Raw genomic sequence first — 19,274 nt, forward strand, 5'->3', positions numbered from 1 at the left:
AGACCTGGACGACATTCAGGCTTGGGCAGATAAGTGGCAATTAACATTCACGTCACACAAATGCCAAGCAATGACTATCTGCAACAGGTGAGTCTAACCATCGCCTCGACATTCAACAGGATTACCATCACCGAATCCCCCACCATCAACATCCTGGGGGTCACCATTGACCAGAAATTTAACTGGACCAGCCACATTTACACAATGGCAACAAGAGCAGGTCAGAGGCTGGGTATTCTGTGGTGAGTGTCTCACCCCATGACTCCCCAAAGCCTTTCCACCATCTACAAGGCACAAATCAGGAGTGTGATGGAACACTCTCCACTTGCCTGGATGAGTTCAGCTCCAACAACACTCAAGAAGCTTGACACCATCCAGGACAAAGCAGCCCACTTGACTGACACCCCATCCACCACCGGCGCACCGTGGCTGCAGTGTGCACCGTCTACAAGATGCACTGCAGCAACTCGCCAAGGCTTCTTCAGCAGCACCTCCCAAATCCGCGGCCGCTACCACCTAGAAGGACAAGGGCAGCAGGCCCATGGGAACACCACCACCTGCAAGTTGCACCATCCTGACTTGGAAATATATCGGCCGTTTCTTCATCATTGCTGGGTCAAAATCCTGGAACTCCCTCCCGAACAGCACTAAAGGAGAATGTTAACCACAAGGACTTCAGCGGTTCAAGAAGGCAGCTCACCAGCACCTTCAAGGGAAATTAGGGCTGGACAATAAATCCAACTTGACCCTATCCCCAGATACTCTTTCCATCCATACCACCCCCACCATCAGATGCACACACTTTCTCTCAGTTTATCCTGCTCTATTCCATTTAAACTGTGCCTTTGAACCTCTCGCTATATTTCTTGTCATTCTTCCTCCGAAATATATCACACTGAATTTTGCATTAAATTTCGTATGATGGGTGGGAAGGATCAGGGTAATTGTGCCCACGAACACCTCATTTTCCATTTATACAGTGGTTTGGACATAAGCACAAAACAAAAGATATTGAAGTTTGCTGATGATACCAAATGAAGGGTTACGACAAACAGGACACAGACATAGGGAAGGGCAGATAGGTGGCAAATGCAGTGCAATATATGAAGTATATACTGGGGGAAAAGAACAATGAAAGGAAGTGCATGCTAAACAGAGTCGAGAAAGAAGGAGATGTAGGGAGGAGGTGCACCCATCCTTAAGGTGGGGTGCAGGTAGAAAAGACCATAAAAAAGGCAAATGGGATTCTGGATTTTATACATGTGGTGATGAACATGAATGAATTTTGATTGAACATTTGCTTGGCCACAGATGGAGAGTGGTGCTCAGTTCTGGGTGCCCATATTTCAGTAGTGGAATAGGGACACTGAAGATTTGTGGAAGGATACCAGGAGTGAGAGCTTACAAGCAGAGAAAAACCCAAAAAAGTGCATTTTTCACTGGCATAAAGAATGTTTAGGAGAATCTAATAGGGGTTTTCAGAATTCTGAAAGGATTGAACAAGGTCAGTAGTGAATGAATGCATTTGGTTGACTCGCCCTCCAATCCTCCTTACCTTTGATGACTTCCTACCCCACCTCAGATGAAAAAAGCTCTAGACTCCCCCTCCAACTCAGGTTGCCTCCCAGTGAGAAAGTCCTCGACTCTCCCTTAAACCCCCAGCACCATGATGAACTCCTCGACTCTCCGTCTAACCCACCCTCTGAGTTGGAAAAAACAACGGTCTTAAGCGATGGAATCTGTAGCCGCATCGTACTTACGTTCTGAAGAAGCTGCTCAAACCAATCGTACCCAGTATCCCTGCATGCAGCAACCTGTAAAGCAGGTGAAAGACAGCCGTCAACAGTTGCACTGTAAGGAAGCAGGCTGCCACTCTACAGTCGCAGCGATCAGGAGCTACACCAAACCTATAGCCTCAACTATCTTCACTAAGTGGCAATCACTCCATCCACATTCATCTTGGGAAGCTAGGAACAGGAGGCGGCCATTAAGGCCCTCGAGCTTGTCCCGCCATTCAATTAGATTATAACTGATCTGTATCTCAACTCCATTTACCTGGCTTTGCTCCATATCCCTGGATACCCATAACTAACAAAAGCTATCAATCTCGGTTTTGAGAGCTCCATTGACCCCCAACATCCACGGCCTTTGGGGGTGACAAGGAGAAAAAGCCCCAGATTCCCACTGCCCTTTGTGTGAAGCAGTGCTTCCTGACATCACCGTTGAACGGCCTAGCTCTAACCTTGTTCTGGACTGCTCCATCAGAGGGAATCGTTTTTCTCTATTTACCCTATATAATCCCTCATCATTTTAAGCACCTTGATCAGATCACCCCAAAAACTTCTAAACTCAAAGGAATACAAGCCATGTCTGTGCAACCTGTGCCCATAATGTAACGCTTTAAGCCTCGGTATCATTCTGGTGATTCTGTGCTGCACCACCTCCAAGGTCAATGCCCAGAACTGAACGCAGTACTCCAGATCAGGGGGGGGGTATTCCAGTCGCCATGAGAAATGCAGCTATGCAATTTGTCCCACTCCCCTGCTCTTTCCCCACAGCCATGTAAACATTTTCCCTTCAAGTATTTATCCAATTCTCTTGTGAAAGTTACTATTGAATCTGTTTCTATCACCCCTTCAGGCAGTACATGCCACATCACAATAGCGCGCTGTGTAAAAAAATGTTTCCTCATTTTACCTCTGGCTCATTTTGCAGGTCATCAGTGTCCTCTGCTTACCAACCCTTCTGCCACTGGAAACAGTTTATCCTTATTTACTCTCATCAAAACGAAGCCTGATTTTGAACACATTTATCAAATCCCTCTGCTCCAAGGAGAACAACCCCAGCTTCTCCAGTCTCTCTACGTAACTGAAGACCCTCATCCTTGGAACCATTCTCGTAAATCTTTTCTGCTCCCTCTCTAAGGCCTTTACATCCTTCCTAAAGTTCGGTACACAGAATTGGACACAACACTCCAAGCTGGGGCCTAACCAGGGTTTTATACAGGTTCATCATAACTTCCTGTTTTTCTACTCTATTGCTCTATTTATAAAGCCAGGAATCCTGCATGTTTTTTTAACAGCTTTCTCAACCTATCCTGCCACCTTCAAAGATTTGTGTACATACACCCAGAGGTCTCTCTGTTCCTGCACCTCCTTTAAATTTGCACCAATCAGTTTAAATTGCCTCTCCTCATTCTTCCTACCAATATATCACTTCACTGCATTAAACTTCATCTGCCATGTGTCTGCTCATTTCACCAATCTGTCTATGTCCTCCTGAAGTCTGTTATTATCCTCCTCACTATTTACCACAGTTCTGAGTTTCGGTCATTTGCAACCTGTGAAATAATACCCTGAACACCCAAATCCAGGGTATTAATATACGGAAAAAAGACCAGTGGCCCGAATACTGATCCCGGGGGACACCACTCTGTACTTCCTTCCAGTCTGACAAACAACCATTCACCACTGCTCTGTGCTTCCTGTCCCTTAGACAATGTTCTACCCACGCTGCCACTGTCCCTTTAATCCCTTGACCTTTAATTTTCTAAAGTCTATTATGTGCTACTTTATCAAATACCTTTTGAAAGTCCATATTCAAAGCATGAAGCGCACTTCCCTCATCAACCCTCTCCATTACTTCAAAGAATTCGATCAAGTTAGTCCAACATGGTTTTCTTTTAGCGAATCAGTACTGACTTTCATTTATTAGGCCATACTTTTCCAAATGGCGATTAATTTTGTCCCAGATTATTGTCTCAAAGTTTCCCCAACTCGGGACGTTAGGCTGACTGGCCTGTAGTTGCCAGGTTTATCCCTTCCCCCTTTTTGAACAGATGTGTAACATTTGCAACCCTCCAGTCCTCTGGCACCACTCCCAGATCAAATATCGGAAGAGCCACCACAATTTGCGCCCTCACTCCCTCAGTGACCTACTGGACCACATGACACTTCTACTTTGAGTACTGACAACCTTAAGTACCACCTCTTCATTTACCTTTTAAGTACAACCTCTTTAATAATGCTTATCAAATATTGCTACGACCTCCTCCTTTACTGGTACATGAGCATAGAAACATAGAAAATAGGTGCAGGAGTAGGCCATTCGGCCCTTCGAGCCTGCACCGCCATTCAATGAGTTCATGGCTGATCATTCCCTCAGTACCCCTTTCCTGCTTTCTCTCCATACCCCTTGATCCCTTTAGCTGTAAGGGCCACATCTAACTCCCTCTTGAATATATCCAACGAACTGGCCTCAACAACACTCTGCGGCAGGGAATTGCACAGGTTAACAACTGTGATTGAAGAAGTTTCTCCTCATCTCAGTCCTAAATGGCTTACCCCTTATCCTTAGACTGTGTCCCCTGGTTCTGGACTTCCAACATCGGGAACATTCTTCCTGCATCTAACCTGTCCAGTCCCGTCAGAATTTTATGTTTCTATGAGATCCCCTCTCATCCTTCTAAGTTCCAGTGAATACAGGCCCAGTCGATCCAGTCTCTCCTAATATCAGTCCTGCCATCCCAGGAATCAGTCTGGTGAACCTTCGCTGCACCCCCTCAATAGCAAGAATGTCCTTCCTCAAACTAGGAGACCAAGACTGAACACAATATTCCAGGTGAGGCCTCACCAAGACCCTGTACAGCTGCAGTAAGACCACCCTGCTCCTATACTCAAATCCTCTAGCGATGAAGGCCAACATACCATTTGCCTTCTTCACCGCCTGCTGAACCTGCATGCCAACTTTCAATGATTGATGAACCATGACACCCAGGTCTCGTTGCACCTCCCCTTTTCCTAATCTGCTGCCATTCAGATAATATTCTGTCTTCGTGTTTTTGCCACCAAAATGGATAACCTCACATTTATCCACATTATACTGCATCTGCCATGCATTTGCCCACTCACCTAACCTGTCCAAGTCACCCTGCAGCCTCTTAGCATCCTCCTCACAGCTCACACCGCCACCCAGTTTAGTGTCATCTGCAAACTTGGAGATATTACACTCAATTCCTTCATCCAAATCATTGATGTATATTGTAAATAGCTGGGGTACCAGCACAGAGCCCTGCGGCACTCCACTAGTCACTGCCTGCCATTCTGAAAAGGACCCGTTTATCCCGACTCGCTGCTTCCTGTCTGCCAACCAGTTCTCTATCCACGTCAGTATATTACCCCCAATACCATGTGCTTTAATTTTGCCCATCAATCTCTTGGGCCCAAGTTTCCACAAGAAAAAAAACGGGCGCCCCTCCGAGCTGGGCGCCCGTTTTTCGCGCCGAAAACGGCGCCTAAAAAAATCCTCGGTATTCTCCACCGACTTACAGGTCCTCTGGCTCTCGGCGCAGCCAGCACGAGCTGTGGGGGGGGGGGGGGGGGGGCGGAGCCAGGTCCCGGCGCTGAAAACAGTGCCGGGACCTCTGCACATGCGCGCTACAGTCGGCACGCAAGTGCAGTAGCTCCAGGCGCCGAACTGTGTGGGAGGGGCCTGAAGCACGCAGCCCCTAGCCCTGGCCCAATGGCCTCACTGGGGCTGTGTGAATGAGGCTCCTCCCACGGCCAGCTCCTGCTCCCCGCCCGACCAGACCCGACACTCGCTCCCCCCCCTCCACCCGAGACCCGCTCCCCCCCTCCCCGACAGAGACCCGCTCTCCCCCCCCCCCCACCCGAACCGAGGCCCCCCCCCGACCCGACACCCGCTCCCTCCCCCCGACCCGATACCCGCTCCCCCGAACCCCCCCTCTCTCTCTCCCTCCCCCCTCCCTCTCCCCTTCTCTCTCTCCCTCCCTCTCCCTCCCCCTCCCCCTCCCGCTCAGCGGCACGAACAGCTGCAGAATTCTCCCTGGCTGAAGCACTTTCACACAGGTAGGAAGATGGTTTATTTAATCTTTTCTTGGCTTATAAATGTTTATTCAGGTTGGATTTATTTGTATAATATTTGTAGAAGTATAAATAAGGATTTATTGTAGAATTTAATGAGTTCCCTTCCCCCCCACCTCGTTCTGGACGCCTAATTTGTAACCTGCGCCTGATTTTTTAATGTGTAGAACAGGTTTTTTCAGTTCTACAAAAATCTTCACTTGCTCCATTCTACTTTAGTTTGGAGTACGTTTTCACTGTGGAAACTTTCAAATCAGGCGTCAGTGGCCGGACACGCCCCCTTTTGAAGAAAAAATTCTGTTCTAAACTAGAACTGTTCTACCTGACTAGAACTGCAGAAAAAAAAATGTGGAGAATTGCGATTTCTAAAATAGTCCGTTCTCCACCAGTTGCTCCTAAAAATCAGGTGCAAATCATGTGGAAACTTGGGCCCCTTGTGTGGGACCTTGTCAAACCAATGATAACCAATGCATCCACTATTTATAGGGCTACTTCCTTAACTACTCTGGGATGCAGACTATCAGGCCCCGGGGATTTATCGGCCTTCAATCCCATCAATTTCCCTAACACAATTTCCCGCCTAATAAGGATTTCCTTCAGTTCCTCCTTCTCGTTCCCCTAGTATTTCCGGAAGGTTATTTGTGTTTTCCTTCATGAAGACTGAAACAAAGTATTTTTTTAACTGGTCTGCCATTTCTTTGTTCCTTATTATAAATTCACCTGAATCTGACAGCAAGGGACCTACGTTTCTTTTCACTAATCTTTTTTCTTCACATATCTATAGAAAGTTTTGCAGTCAGTTTTTATGTTCCCAGCAAGCTTCCTCTCATACTCTATTTTCCCCCTCCTAACTAATCCCTTTGTCCTCCTCTGCTGTATTACAAAATTCTCCCAGTAATCAGGTTTGCTGCTTTTTCTGGCCAATTTATATGCCTCTACCTTGGATTTAACACTATTCTTTATTTCCCTTGTTAGCCACAGTTGAGCCACCTTCATAAGAACATAAGAATTAGGAACAGGAGTAGGCCATCTTGCCCCTCGAGCCTGCTCCGCCATTCAACAAGATCATGGCTGATCTGGCCGTGGACTCAGCTCCACTTACCCGCCCGCTCCCCAAAACCCTTAATTCCCTTATTGGTTAAAAATCTATCTATCTGTGACTTGAATATATTCAATTAGCTAGCCTCAACTGCTTCCTTGGGCAGAGAATTCCACAGGTTCACAACCCTCTAGGAGAAGAAATTCCTTCTCAACTCGGTTTTAAATTGGCTCCCCCGTATTTTGAGGCTGTGCCCCCTAGTTCTAGTCTCCCCGACCAGTGGAAACAACCTCTCTGCCTCTATCTTGTCTATCCCTTTCATTATTTTAAATGTTTCTATAAGATCACCCCTCATCCTTCTGAACTCCAACGAGTAAAGCCCCAGTCTACTCAATCTATCATCAAAAGGTAACCCCCTCATCTCTGGAATCAGCCTAGTGAATCGTCTCTGTGCCCCCTCCAAAGCCAGTATATCCTTCCTTAAGTAAGGTGACCAAAACTGCACGCAGTACTCCAGGTGCGGCCTCACCAATACCCTGTACAGTTGCAGAAGGACCTCCCTGCTTTTGTACTCCATCCCTCTCGCAATGAAGGCCAACATTCCATTCGCCTTCCTGATTACCTGCTGCACCTGCAAACTAACTTTTTGGGATTCATGCACAAGGACCCCCAGGTCCCTCTGCACCGCAGCATGTTGTAATTTCTCCCCATTCAAATAATATTCCCTTTTACTGTTTTTTTCCCCCCCCCAAGGTGGATGACCACACACTTTCCGACATTGTATTCCATCTGCCAAACCTTAGCCCATTCGCTTAACCTATCTAAATCTCTTTGCAGCCTCTCTGTGTCCTCTACACAACCCGCTTTCCCACTAATCTTTGTCATCTGCAAATTTTGTTACACTACACTCTGTCCCCTCTTCCAGGTCATCTATGTATATTGTAAACAGTTGTGGTCCCAGCACCGATCCCTGTGGCACACCACTAACCACCGATTTCCAACCCGAAAAGGACCCATTTATCCCGACTCTATGCTTTCTGTTGGCCAGCCAATTCTCGATCCATGCTAATACATTTCCTCTGACTCCGCGTACCTTTATCTTCTGCAGTAACCTTTTGTGTGGCACCTTATCGAATGTCTTTTGAAAATCTAAATACACCACATCCATCGGTGCACCTCTATCCACCATGCTCGTTATTTCCTCAAAGAATTCCAGTAAATTAGTTAAACATGATTTTGCCTTCATGAATCCATGCTGCGCCTGCTTGATTGCACTATTCCTATCTAGATGTCCTGCTATTTCTTCCTTAATGATAGTTTCAAGCATTTTCCCCACTACAGATGTTAAACTAACCGGCCTACAGTTACCTGCCTTTTGTCTGCCTCTTTTTTAAACAGAGGCGTTACATTAGCTGCTTTCCAATCCGCTGGTACCTCCCCAGAGTCCAGAGACTTTTGTTAGATTATAATGAATGCATCTGCTATAACTTTCACCATCTCTTTTAATACCCTGGGATGCATTTCATCAGGATCAGGGGACTTGTCCACCTTGAGATCCATTAGCCTGTCCAGCACTACCCCCCTAGTGATAGTGATTGTCTCAAGGTCCTCCCTTCCCACATTCCTGTGACCAGCAATTTCTGGCATGGTTTTTGTGTCTTCCACTGTGAAGACCGAAGCAAAATAATTGTTTAAGGTCTCAGCCATTTCCACATTTCCCATTATTAAATCCCCCTTCTCATCTTCTAAGGGACCAACATTTACTTTAGTCACTCTCTTCCGTTTTATATATCTGTAAAAGCTTTTACTATCTGTTTTTATGTTTTGTGCAAGTTTACTTTCGTAATCTATCTTTCCTTTCTTTATTGCTTTCTTAGTCATTCTTTGCTGTCGTTTAAAATTTTCCCAATCCTCTAGTTTCCCACTAACCTTGGCCACTTTATACGCATTGATTTTTAATTTGATACTCTCCTTTATTTCCTTGGTTATCCACGGCTGGTTATCCCTTCTCTTACCGCCCTTTTTTTTCACTGGAATATATTTTTGTTGAGCACTATGAAAGAGCTCCTTAAAAGTCCTCCACTGTTCCTCAATTGTGCCACTGTTTAGTCTGTGTTTCCAGTCTACTTTAGCCAACTCTGCCCTCATCCCACTGTAGTCCCCTTTGTTTAAGCATAGTACGCTCGTTTGAGACACTACTTCCTCATCCTCAATCTGTATTACAAATTCAACCATACTGTGATCACTCATTCCGAGAGGATCTTTTACTAGGAGATCGTTTATTATTCCTGTTTCATGACACAGGACCAGATCTAAGATAGCTTGCTCCCTTGTAGGTTGTGTTACATACTGTTCGAAGAAACAATCCCGTATGCATTCTATGAATTCCTCCTCCAGGCTACCCCGTGCGATTTGATCAATCGACATGTAGGTTAAAATCCCCCATGATTACTGCCGTTCCTTTTTCACATGCCTCCATTATTCCCTTGATTATTGCCCGCCCCACCGTGAAGTTATTATTTGGGGGCCTATAAACTACGCCCACCAGTGACTTTTTCCCCTTACTATCTCTAATCTCCACCCACAATGATTCAACATTTTGTTCATTAGAGCCAATCTCGTCTCTCACAACTGCCCTGATATCATCCTTTATTAACAGAGCTACCCCACCTCCTTTCCCTTTATGTCTATCTTTCCGAATCGTCAGATACCCCTGTATGTTTAATTCCCAGTCTTGGCCACCCTGCAACCACGTTTCTGTAATGGCCACCAAATCATACCCATTTGTAATGATTTGTGCCGTCAACTCATTTACTTTATTTCGAATGCTGCGTGCGTTTAGGTGGAGTGTTTTAATACTAGTTTTTAAACCATGATTTTTCATTTTGACCCCTCCTGCAGCCCCTTTATATTCAGTGGCCCTTTTTGTTTTTTGCCTTGGGTTTCTCTGCCTTCCCTGTTTTATTTTTACTCCAGACCAGGATGTACAATTGTTGAAGTTCATCCATGTGATCTTTAAATGTTTGCCATTGCCTATCCACCATCAACCGTTTAAGTATCACTCGCCAGTCTATTTGAGCCAATTCACGTCACATACCATCGAAGTTACCTTTCCTTAAGTTCAGGACCCTAGTCTCTGAATTAACTGTGTCACTCTCCATATCTTAATAAGGAATTCTACCATATTATGGTCACTCTTCCCCAAGTGAAGACAGCTGCAAAGTACTCATTTAGTATCTCAGCTATACCCTCTGCTACACAAGATCACTTTTTTGTCCCTAATCAGCCCTACCCTTCTCTCTTTTCCCATTTTATTCCCTTTTTTAGATCACTTCTGTATTTTCTATATTCAGCTCGGTTCTCTTCTGCAATGTTAACCTTCCACTCATCATAAGCCTCCTTTTTTGTGTCTCAGTTTAACTTCTATATCTTTTGTCATCCAGGGAGCTGTAGTTTTGAGTGTGCTTCCTTTCCCATTCACATGAACTCTGTACCCGGAACATCTCCTGCATGAAGGCCTCCCCATTGTTCAATTACTGTTTTGCCGACCAATTTTTGATTCCAGTCCACCAGGGTCATAAGAACATAAGAATTAGGAACAGGAGTAGGCATCTAGCCCCTCGAGCCTGCTCCGCCATTCAACAAGATCATGGCAGATCTGGCCGTGGACTCAGCTCCACTTACCCGCCCTCTCCCTGTAACCCTTAATTCCCTTATTGCTTAAAAATCTATCTATCTGTGACTTAAATACATTCAATGAGCTAGCCTCAACTGCTTTCCTGGGCAGAGAATTCCACAGATTCACAACCCTCTGGGAGAAGAAATTCCTTCTCAACTTGGTTTTAAATTGGCTCCCCTGTATTTTGAGGCTGTGCCCCCTAGTTCTAGTCTCCCCGACCAGTAGAAACAACCTCTCTGCCTCCATCTTGTTTATCCCTTTCATTATTTTAAATGTTTCTATAAGATCACCCCTCATCCTTCTGAACTCCAACGAGTAAAGACCCAGTCTACTCAATCTATCATAAGGTAACCCCCTCATCTCCGGAATCAGCCTAGTGAATCGTCTCTGTGCCCCCTCCAAAGCTAGTATATCCTTCCTTAAGTAAGGTGACCAAAACTGCACGCAGTACTCCAGGTGCGGCCTCACCAATACCCTATACAGTTGCAGCAGGACCTCCCTGCTTTTGTACTCCATCCCTCTCGCAATGAAGGCCAACATTCCATTCGCCTTCCTGATTACCTGCTGCACCTGCAAACTAACTTTTTGGGATCCCACTTCTGGTGTTTATTATTTACCCAGGTCGGGTGGCACGGTTTAATGTTTTTTGTTTTGCAGATAAACTCCAAAAAGAGTTTCATGCACAAGGACCCCCAGGTCCCTCTGCACCGCAGCATGTTGTAATTTCTCCCCATTCAAATAATATTCCCTTTTACTGTTTTTGTCCCCAAGCTGGATGACCTCACATTTTCCGACATTGTATTCCATCTGCCAAACCTTAGCCCATTCGCTTAACCTATCTAAATCTCTTTGCAGCCTTTCTGTGTCCTCTACACAACCCGCTTTCCCATTAATCTTTGTGACATCTGCAAATTTTGTTACACTATACTCTGACCCCTCTTCCAGGTCATCTATGTATATTGTAAACAGTTGTGGTCCCAGCACCGATCCTTGTGGCACACCACTAACCACCGATTTCCAACCCGAAAAGGACCCATTTATCCCGACTCTCTGCTTTCTGTTCGCCAGCCAATTCTCGATCCATGCCAATACATTTCCTCTGACTCTGTATACCTTTATCTTCTGCAGTGGTACCTTTTGTGTGGTACCTTATTGAATGCCTTTTGGAAATTTAAATACACCACATCCATCAGTACACCTCTATCCACCATGCTCGTTATATCCTCAAAGAATTCCAGTAAATTAGTTAAACATGATTTCCCCTTCATGAATCCATGTTGCGTCTGCTTGATTGCACTATTCCTATCTAGATGTCCTGCTATTTCTTCCTTAATGATAGCTTCAAACATTTTCCCCACTACAGATGTTAAACTAACCGGCCTATAATTACCTGCCTTTTGTCTGCCCTCTTTTTTTTTAAACAGAGGCGTTACATTAGCTGCTTTCCAATCTGCTGGTACCTCCCCAGAGTCCAGAGAATTTTGGTAGATTATAACGAATGCATCTGCTCTAACTTCCGCCATCTCTTTTAATACCCTGGGATGCATTTCATCAGGACCAGGGGACTTGTCTACCTTGAGGTCCATTAGCCTGTCCAGCACTACCCCCATAGTGATAGTGATTGCCTCAAGATCCTCCCTTCCCACATTCCTGTGACCAGCAATTTTTGGCATGGTTTTTGTGTCTTCCACTGTGAAGACAGAAGCAAAATAATTGTTTAAGGTCTCAGCCATTTCCACATTTCCCATTATTAAATCCCCCTTCTCATCTTCTGAGGGACCAACATTTATTTTAGTCACTCTTTTCCGTTTTATATATCTGTAAAAGCTTTTACTATCTGTTTTTATGTTTTGTGCAAGTTTACTTTCGTAATCCATCTTCCCTTTCTTTATTGGTTTCTTACCCTTTTTTTAAAATCACTGAAATAGCCTTCCTACAGTTAAGTATTTTTACATTTGATTGTTTTATGTCCTTTCCATAACTATTCTAAAGCTGAGGATATTATGATCTCTGTTCCCCAAATGCTCTCCCACTGAAACATGCTCCTTGTGTCTCACTTCATTCTCCAGAACTGCTTCCTTTCTTATTGGGCTGAAAGTTCACATGTACACAACTCAATGGTAAGCACTCTCGCCTCAAGTCAGAAGGTCGTAGGTTCAAGTCCCAGTCCAGCAATTAAGAACACATAACCTCGGCGGACACTCCCAGTGCAGTACTGAGGGAGTGCCGCAGTGCTGGAATTGCCGTCTTTCTGATTGAGACGTTAATCTGAGGTGACATCTGCCTTCACAGATGGACATAAACGATCCCACGAAGAAGGTTTCCTTTCTGACCAATATTTATCCCTCAGCCAACATCTAAAAACAGATTATCTGGTCATGATCACATTGCTGTTTGTGGGAGCTTGCTGTGCACAAATTGACTGCCACATTTCCTATATTATAACAGTGACCACACTACAAAAAGTATTTAAATTGGCTCGAAATCACTTTGAGATGTCCCAAGTTAATGAAATGCGTTATATTAATAAGTCTTCCTTTTTCTATTGATATAGCACCTTTAATTAAGATCATAGAAGAATACAGCACAGGCCACCGCCATTCGGCCCATCGATTCTGCGCTAGCTCTTATGAAGAGCAACTCAGTTAGTCCCACTCCCCTGCTCTTTCCCCATATTCCTGCAATATTTTCTCCAAGTATTGCTCCAATTCCCTTTTGAAAGCTGCTATTGAATCTGTATCCACCGCCCCATCATGCAGCTCATTCCAAATCCTAACTACTCGCCTAAAAAAATGTGTTCCAGCATGTCGCCTCTGGTTCTTTTGCCAATCACCTTAAATCTGTGCCCTCTGGTTATTGACCCTTCAGTCATTGGAAACAGTTTCTCTTTATTTACTCCATCTAAAACCTTCAGGATTTGGAACACCTCGATCAAATCTGCTCTCAGCCTTCTCTGCTCCAAGGAGAACAACCCCAGCTTCTCCAGTCTATCCATGAACCTTATCCCTCATCCCACTATTTTAGTAAATCTCTTCTGTACCCTCTCTGAAGTCTTTACATCTTTCCTAAAGCGTGGTGCTCAGAATTGGACACAGTCCTCAAGCTAGATAAATGTCAAAAATATAAATCATTCTGAAAATCGGAAATAAAACCAGAAATTGCGGGCAATGCACAACTGTCAGCACCTAGAAGAGGAAAGGCAGGTAAACTTTGTTGGAGACCCTTTATTGGGAGTGGGAAAGGTCCCCTTTACTGGGAGTGGGATGGGCCCCCTTTACTGGGAGTGGGAAAGGTCCCCTTTACTGGGAGTGGGAAGGGCCCCCTTTACTGGGAGTGGGAAGGGCCCCCTTTACTGAGAGTGGGATGGGCCCCCTTTACTGAGAGTGGGAAGGGCCCCCTTTACTGAGAGTGGGATGGGTCCCCTTTACTGAGAGTGGGAAGGGCCCCCTTTACTGAGAGTGGGATGGGTCCCCTTTACTGAGAGTGGGAAGGGTCCCCTTTACTGAGAGTGGGAAGGGCCCCCTTTACTGAGAGTGGGAAGGGTCCCCTTTACTGAGAGTGGGAAGGGCCCCCTTTACTGAGAGTGGGAAGGGTCCCCTTTACTGAGAGTGGGAAGGGCCCCCTTTACTGAGAGTGGGAAGGGCCCCCTTTACTGAGAGTGGGATGGGCCCCCTTTACTGAGAGTGGGATGGGCCCCCTTTACTGGGAGTGGGAAGGGCCCCCTTTACTGGGAGTGGGATGGGTCCCCTTTACTGGGAGTGGGATGGGCCCCCTTTACTGGGAGTGGGAAAGGCCCCCTTTACTGGGAGTGGGAAGGGTCCCCTTTACTGGGAGTGGGATGGGTCCCCTTTACTGGGAGTGGGATGGGTCCCCTTTACTGGGAGTGGGAAAGGCCCCCTTTACTGGGAGTGGGAAGGGCCCCCTTTACTGGGAGTGGGAAGGGTCCCCTTTACTGGGAGTGGGAGGGCCCCCTTTACTGGGAGTGGGATGGGTCCCCTTTACTGGGAGTGGGAAAGGCCCCCTTTACTGGGAGTGGGAAGGGCCCCCTTTACTGGGAGTGGGAAAGTCCCCCTTTACTGGGAGTGGGAAAGTCCCCCTTTACTGGGATTGGGAAAGGCCCCCTTTACTGGGAGTGGGAAAGTCCCCCTTTACTGGGATTGGGAAAGGCCCCCTTTACTGGGAGTGGGAAGGGCCCCCTTTACTGGGAGTGGGAAAGGCCCCCTTTACTGGGAGTGGGAAAGGCCCCCTTTACTGGGAGTGGGAAAGGCCCCCTTTACTGGGAGTGGGAAAGGCCCCCTTTACTGGGATTGGGAAAGGCCCCCTTTACTGGGAGTGGGAAAGGCCCCCTTTACTGGGAGTGGGAAAGGCCCACTTTACTGGGAGTGGGAAAGGCCCCCTTTACTGGGAGTGGGAAAGGCCCCCTTTACTGGGATTGGGAAAGGCCCCCTTTACTGGGAGTGGGAAAGGCCCACTTTACTGGGAGTGGGAAAGGCCCACTTTACTGGGAGGGGGAAAGGTCCAAATCCTGGGAAACATGAGCATTTTTGCCTCTCCCAGGAGATCACATGGCTTCGGTTGGGGTGGAGTGTAGAATGTTTCAGTATAAGGGGTGTCGCAGTTGTGTGAGGCGAACTGGTTAGGCTGGGTGCTCTTTGCCTTTACTCCATTGTTCATTGTTTGTAGGTTTATATGTAACCTTCAGGGCTGCTGACCGAGGGCCGTGCGGCTCTTTGACGGCTGGCACGGACACGATGGGCTGAAATGGCCTCCTTCTGCGCTGTAAATTTCTATGATTCTATCTGCAGCATTGTCTGTTTGAGTGACAAATTCACTGCCGGTTTAGGGATCTGTCAGCTGTGGTGTGGCCAGGACTGTTAGAGACAACAAGGGTGATGTGCCTTGACTAACACGAGTGAGTGTCCCTGTGAAATTCTCTGAATGAGGGCGAGTCAGTTCCACACTCTTGGGTTGACTGGGTTTCAGGAGTGGGGCTGGAGTTGCAATATTTAATCCCTCACCCTCTCCCCCACCTCAGAGTGGGAACAAATTTTCCTGGTTAACCTTTCACTTGCATGTGACAACCCACATACAGCACAGATAGACCTAGGCCATTGTGGGAGGTGTACAGATTTGAGGACAGCACAGCACACCCCCAAGAAAACAATCCAGCCCTTCCTGGGGATCACACAAAGGGTCGTAGAAATCTGGGACCTTCTGCCCCAAAAGACCGTGGATGTTGGGGGTAATTGGAGCTTTCCAGACTGAGATCAATAGATTTTTGTTAGGTAAGGGTATCAGAGGATATCGAGCAATGAGTCAAAGGAATGGCGGAACAAGCTCGAGGGGCTGAATGACCTCCTCCTGTTCCCATGGTGTATCCCTTTTGGCAGATTTACAGAGACCGCCCATATTTGTACCTAACTGCTGCAAGTTTTGCAGAAATACATCAGCATGTTGTGAAGGTGTTACAGAAAGATAGGGTGATAGGAAGGGAGGCATTTACTCACCACATCTGTGACATTTAGGATTTTCCGGGTCATCCCTTCAGCGTCATGAGAAGGAGTGGGAGTGAACCAGAGTTTCTGGAATGTTTCGTTTACCAGTTTCTGCAGAGGAACAAACCCAAGTTACACTGACATCCACGTAAGAGTGAACCCGGTCACTGCTACCAGCAAACACAGGCCCAGCACTGACATCACAACAGCTCACACGTCTCTCTCAAACTTCTATTCATCCCACTGGATCAAATGGAAATGAGGGAGAACTTAATGTGGGAGTGGTGCCAGAGGTCTAGAGGATTGCAAATGTTACACCCTGTTCAAGAAAGATGGGGAATAAACTTGGTAACTGCAGGCCAGTCAGCCTAACGTCAGTAGTGGGAAAACTACTCGAGACCAGTGTCGAGGACAATATAAATCTCAATTGGAGAAGCATGGGTTATATATAATAAAGAGAAAGCCAAACTGATTTGTTGGAGGCAAATTATGTCTGACTAACCTGATGAACTTTTGATGAAGAAACAGAGGGTTGATGAAGGTAGTGCAGTAGATGCTGTATATATTGGGCTAGAAATGGGCCTCCTTCGTGCCTCCGGCGAGAATATAGACACCCGTGAGCTTGCCGTGGAGGTTTGTGGGCGACGGTAAGCCCTAGTGCCACAATCTCCCCGCGCAGCGCCATGGGGATCCGAACTCCGGTTCCATCCCCTGCAGCATTGCCGGAGGCATTGTAAGGCAGGCCTGCCGTGTGGGGGGAGGGGGGGCTATTTTAAGGGATCACCGCTAAGGTAAGTGAAAACTCTTGCAACAACCCTTTCAGCATTTTTTCCCCTTTCCTTTGGCCGCGATTGATCAGCCCTGTTAGGAGTGCTTGGGGTTGATTATTGCGGATCGCGGATGCCATCGGCCACCATGGAAGTATATTTAATGCAGAGCCTACAGCAATGGCGCTTCCTTTAAGGGAGGGAAGGAACCTGCGATCCCATCTGCACGGGATATTGTGCAGCGCTGCATCGCCACCGCCCCTCCTGAGGGGGCTCGACAAGGTGGATGCAGAGAGGATGTTCCCACTGATGGGGGAGACTAGAACTAGGGGGCATGGTCTTAGAATAAGGGGCCACCCATTTAAAACTGAGATGAGGAGGAATTTCTTCTCTCAGAGGGTTGTAAATCTATGGAATTCGCTGCCTCAGAGAGCTGTGGAAGCCGGGTCATTGAATAAATTTAAGACAGAGATAGACAGTTTCTTAACCGATAAGATAATAAGGGGTTATGGAGAGCGGGCGGGGAAGTGGAGCTGAGCCCATGATCGGATCAGCCATAATCGTATTAAATAGCGGAGCAGGCTCGAGGGGCCGTATGGCCTACTCCTGCTCCTATTTCTTATGTTCCTGCGTGGTTTAGCGCTCCGAGGGAAGTGATAGCACTCCACTTCCCACCTACATCGCTAGACCAGAAATATGCATCTGCTGGAATTGGGTAGTGTCTGCTGATAGTTATCGTCCCAAATGGGGCGCGACGCAATTTCCCCCCCATAGATTTTCAAACGTCATTTGATAAAGTATCTCATAATAGATTTATTCAGAAAATAGAAGTAGCTGGTATTATAGGGATGGTGGTAACTTGGGTATGAAATTGGTCATGAGAGAGGTGGCAGAGAGTAGTAGTGAACAGATGTTTTTCTGACTGGGGTCTCCCTGGGGGTCAGGATTAGAACCATTGCTTTTCTGATTATATATAAACATCCTAGGCTTGGGTACAGGGCGTACAACTTCAAAGTTTGCAGATGATGCAAAACTTAGCAACATCATAAAGAGTGAGCATGATAGTAGCAGGAGGACACACAGACTGGTGACATGGGCAGGCACATGGCAGGTGCAATTTAAAGCGATTAAGTGTGGAGTGATGCACTTTGGGAGAAACAATATAATCTAAATGGCACTATTTCGAGGGAGCGCCTTTCACCACCTCCAGTGGTCTCAGAGCTTTACAGCCAATGAAGTACTTTCGGAGTGTAGTCACTTTTGTAATGTGCGCACAGCAAGCTCCCACAAACAGCAATGTGATAACGAGCAGATAATCTGTTGTTTTGCTATGTTGATATAGGGATAAATATTTGCCAGGACACCGGGGATAACTCCGTTGCTTAAATTAGTGCCTTGGGATCTTTTACGTCCATCTGAAAGGGCAGACAGGCCCTCGGTTTAACGTCTCATCCGAAAGACTGCTCTGATAGTGCGGCACACCCTCAATACTGCACTGGAGTGTCAGCCTAGATTTATGTGCTCAAGTCCCTGGAGTGGGATTTGAATTCACAACCTTCTGACCCAGGAGAATATGCTACCCACTGAGGCACAGCTGACACTTCTTTAAGGTGGCAGGGCAAATTGAGAAAGCGCTTAAGAAAGCACATGAGGTCTTTGGCTTTTTAAATAGGGGCATTAAATACAAAAACGAGTAAATCATGCCAAACCCTTACAAATCTTTGGTTAGGCCCCAGCTGGAGTATTGTGTCCAATTCTGGGCACCACACTTTAGGAATGATGTGAAGGCTTTGTAGTGGGTGCAGGGGAGATTTGCCAGGAATGAGGGACTTGTGTTATGTGAAGAGACTGGAGAAGTTAGGAAATTTTCCTTAGAGCGGAGAAGGTTAAGGGGAGACCTAATAGATTTATTCAAAATGATGAGGACTTTTGACAGAGCAAGTCGGGAGAAACTGGGTGGGTAATCAGGGGTCATAGATTTAAAATAATTGGCCAGAGGGAGATGGGAAATTTCTTCAGAGGGTTGTTGAGATCTGGAACGTACTTCCTGAAAGGGTGAAGGAAGGAAATTCCATTGGAAATTTCAAAGGGCAATTGGACATGTACTTGAAGAGGAATCACTTGCAGGGCTATAGGAAAAAAGTTGTGGTAAAGGACTAATTGGATCGCTCTTTCAAGAGCCGGCACAGGTACGATAGGGCCGAATGGCCTCCTTCTGTGCTGTAAGATTCTAAAACTGGCACATTTTCTAAAGTGTAGTCTATCTAAACTCGGAATACCCAGAAAATACAAATGGATTTCACCTCTCTAACCAAAGGAGATAATTAAACGTGCATCCAGTAGTGATCATGGGAAATGTTTCAATCATAATTCTTTAACATTATCTGGTCCACGGACACGATGGGCCGAATG

At 46.3% G+C, this 19,274-nt stretch overlaps 1 protein-coding gene across 1 annotated transcript in view; it reads right to left on the reverse strand.

Annotated features, from left to right (window-relative positions):
* nipblb (NIPBL cohesin loading factor b) overlaps window positions 1-19,274 on the reverse strand; it is a gene marked incomplete at its 3' end in the record, with an annotated part of 524,975 nt that overhangs the window by 109,644 nt on the left and 396,057 nt on the right. The window contains exons 32-33 of the mRNA XM_070871482.1: window positions 16,108-16,206; window positions 1,761-1,814 (exon numbers count right to left, since the gene is read on the reverse strand). Of these exons, the coding sequence (XP_070727583.1) occupies window positions 1,761-1,814; window positions 16,108-16,206 (153 nt within the window). The remainder of the gene's footprint in view (window positions 1-1,760; window positions 1,815-16,107; window positions 16,207-19,274) is intronic.

This window comes from Pristiophorus japonicus, unplaced genomic scaffold, assembly GCF_044704955.1.
Source record: "Pristiophorus japonicus isolate sPriJap1 unplaced genomic scaffold, sPriJap1.hap1 HAP1_SCAFFOLD_253, whole genome shotgun sequence".
In the NCBI taxonomy this organism is placed as follows: domain Eukaryota; kingdom Metazoa; phylum Chordata; class Chondrichthyes; family Pristiophoridae; genus Pristiophorus; species Pristiophorus japonicus.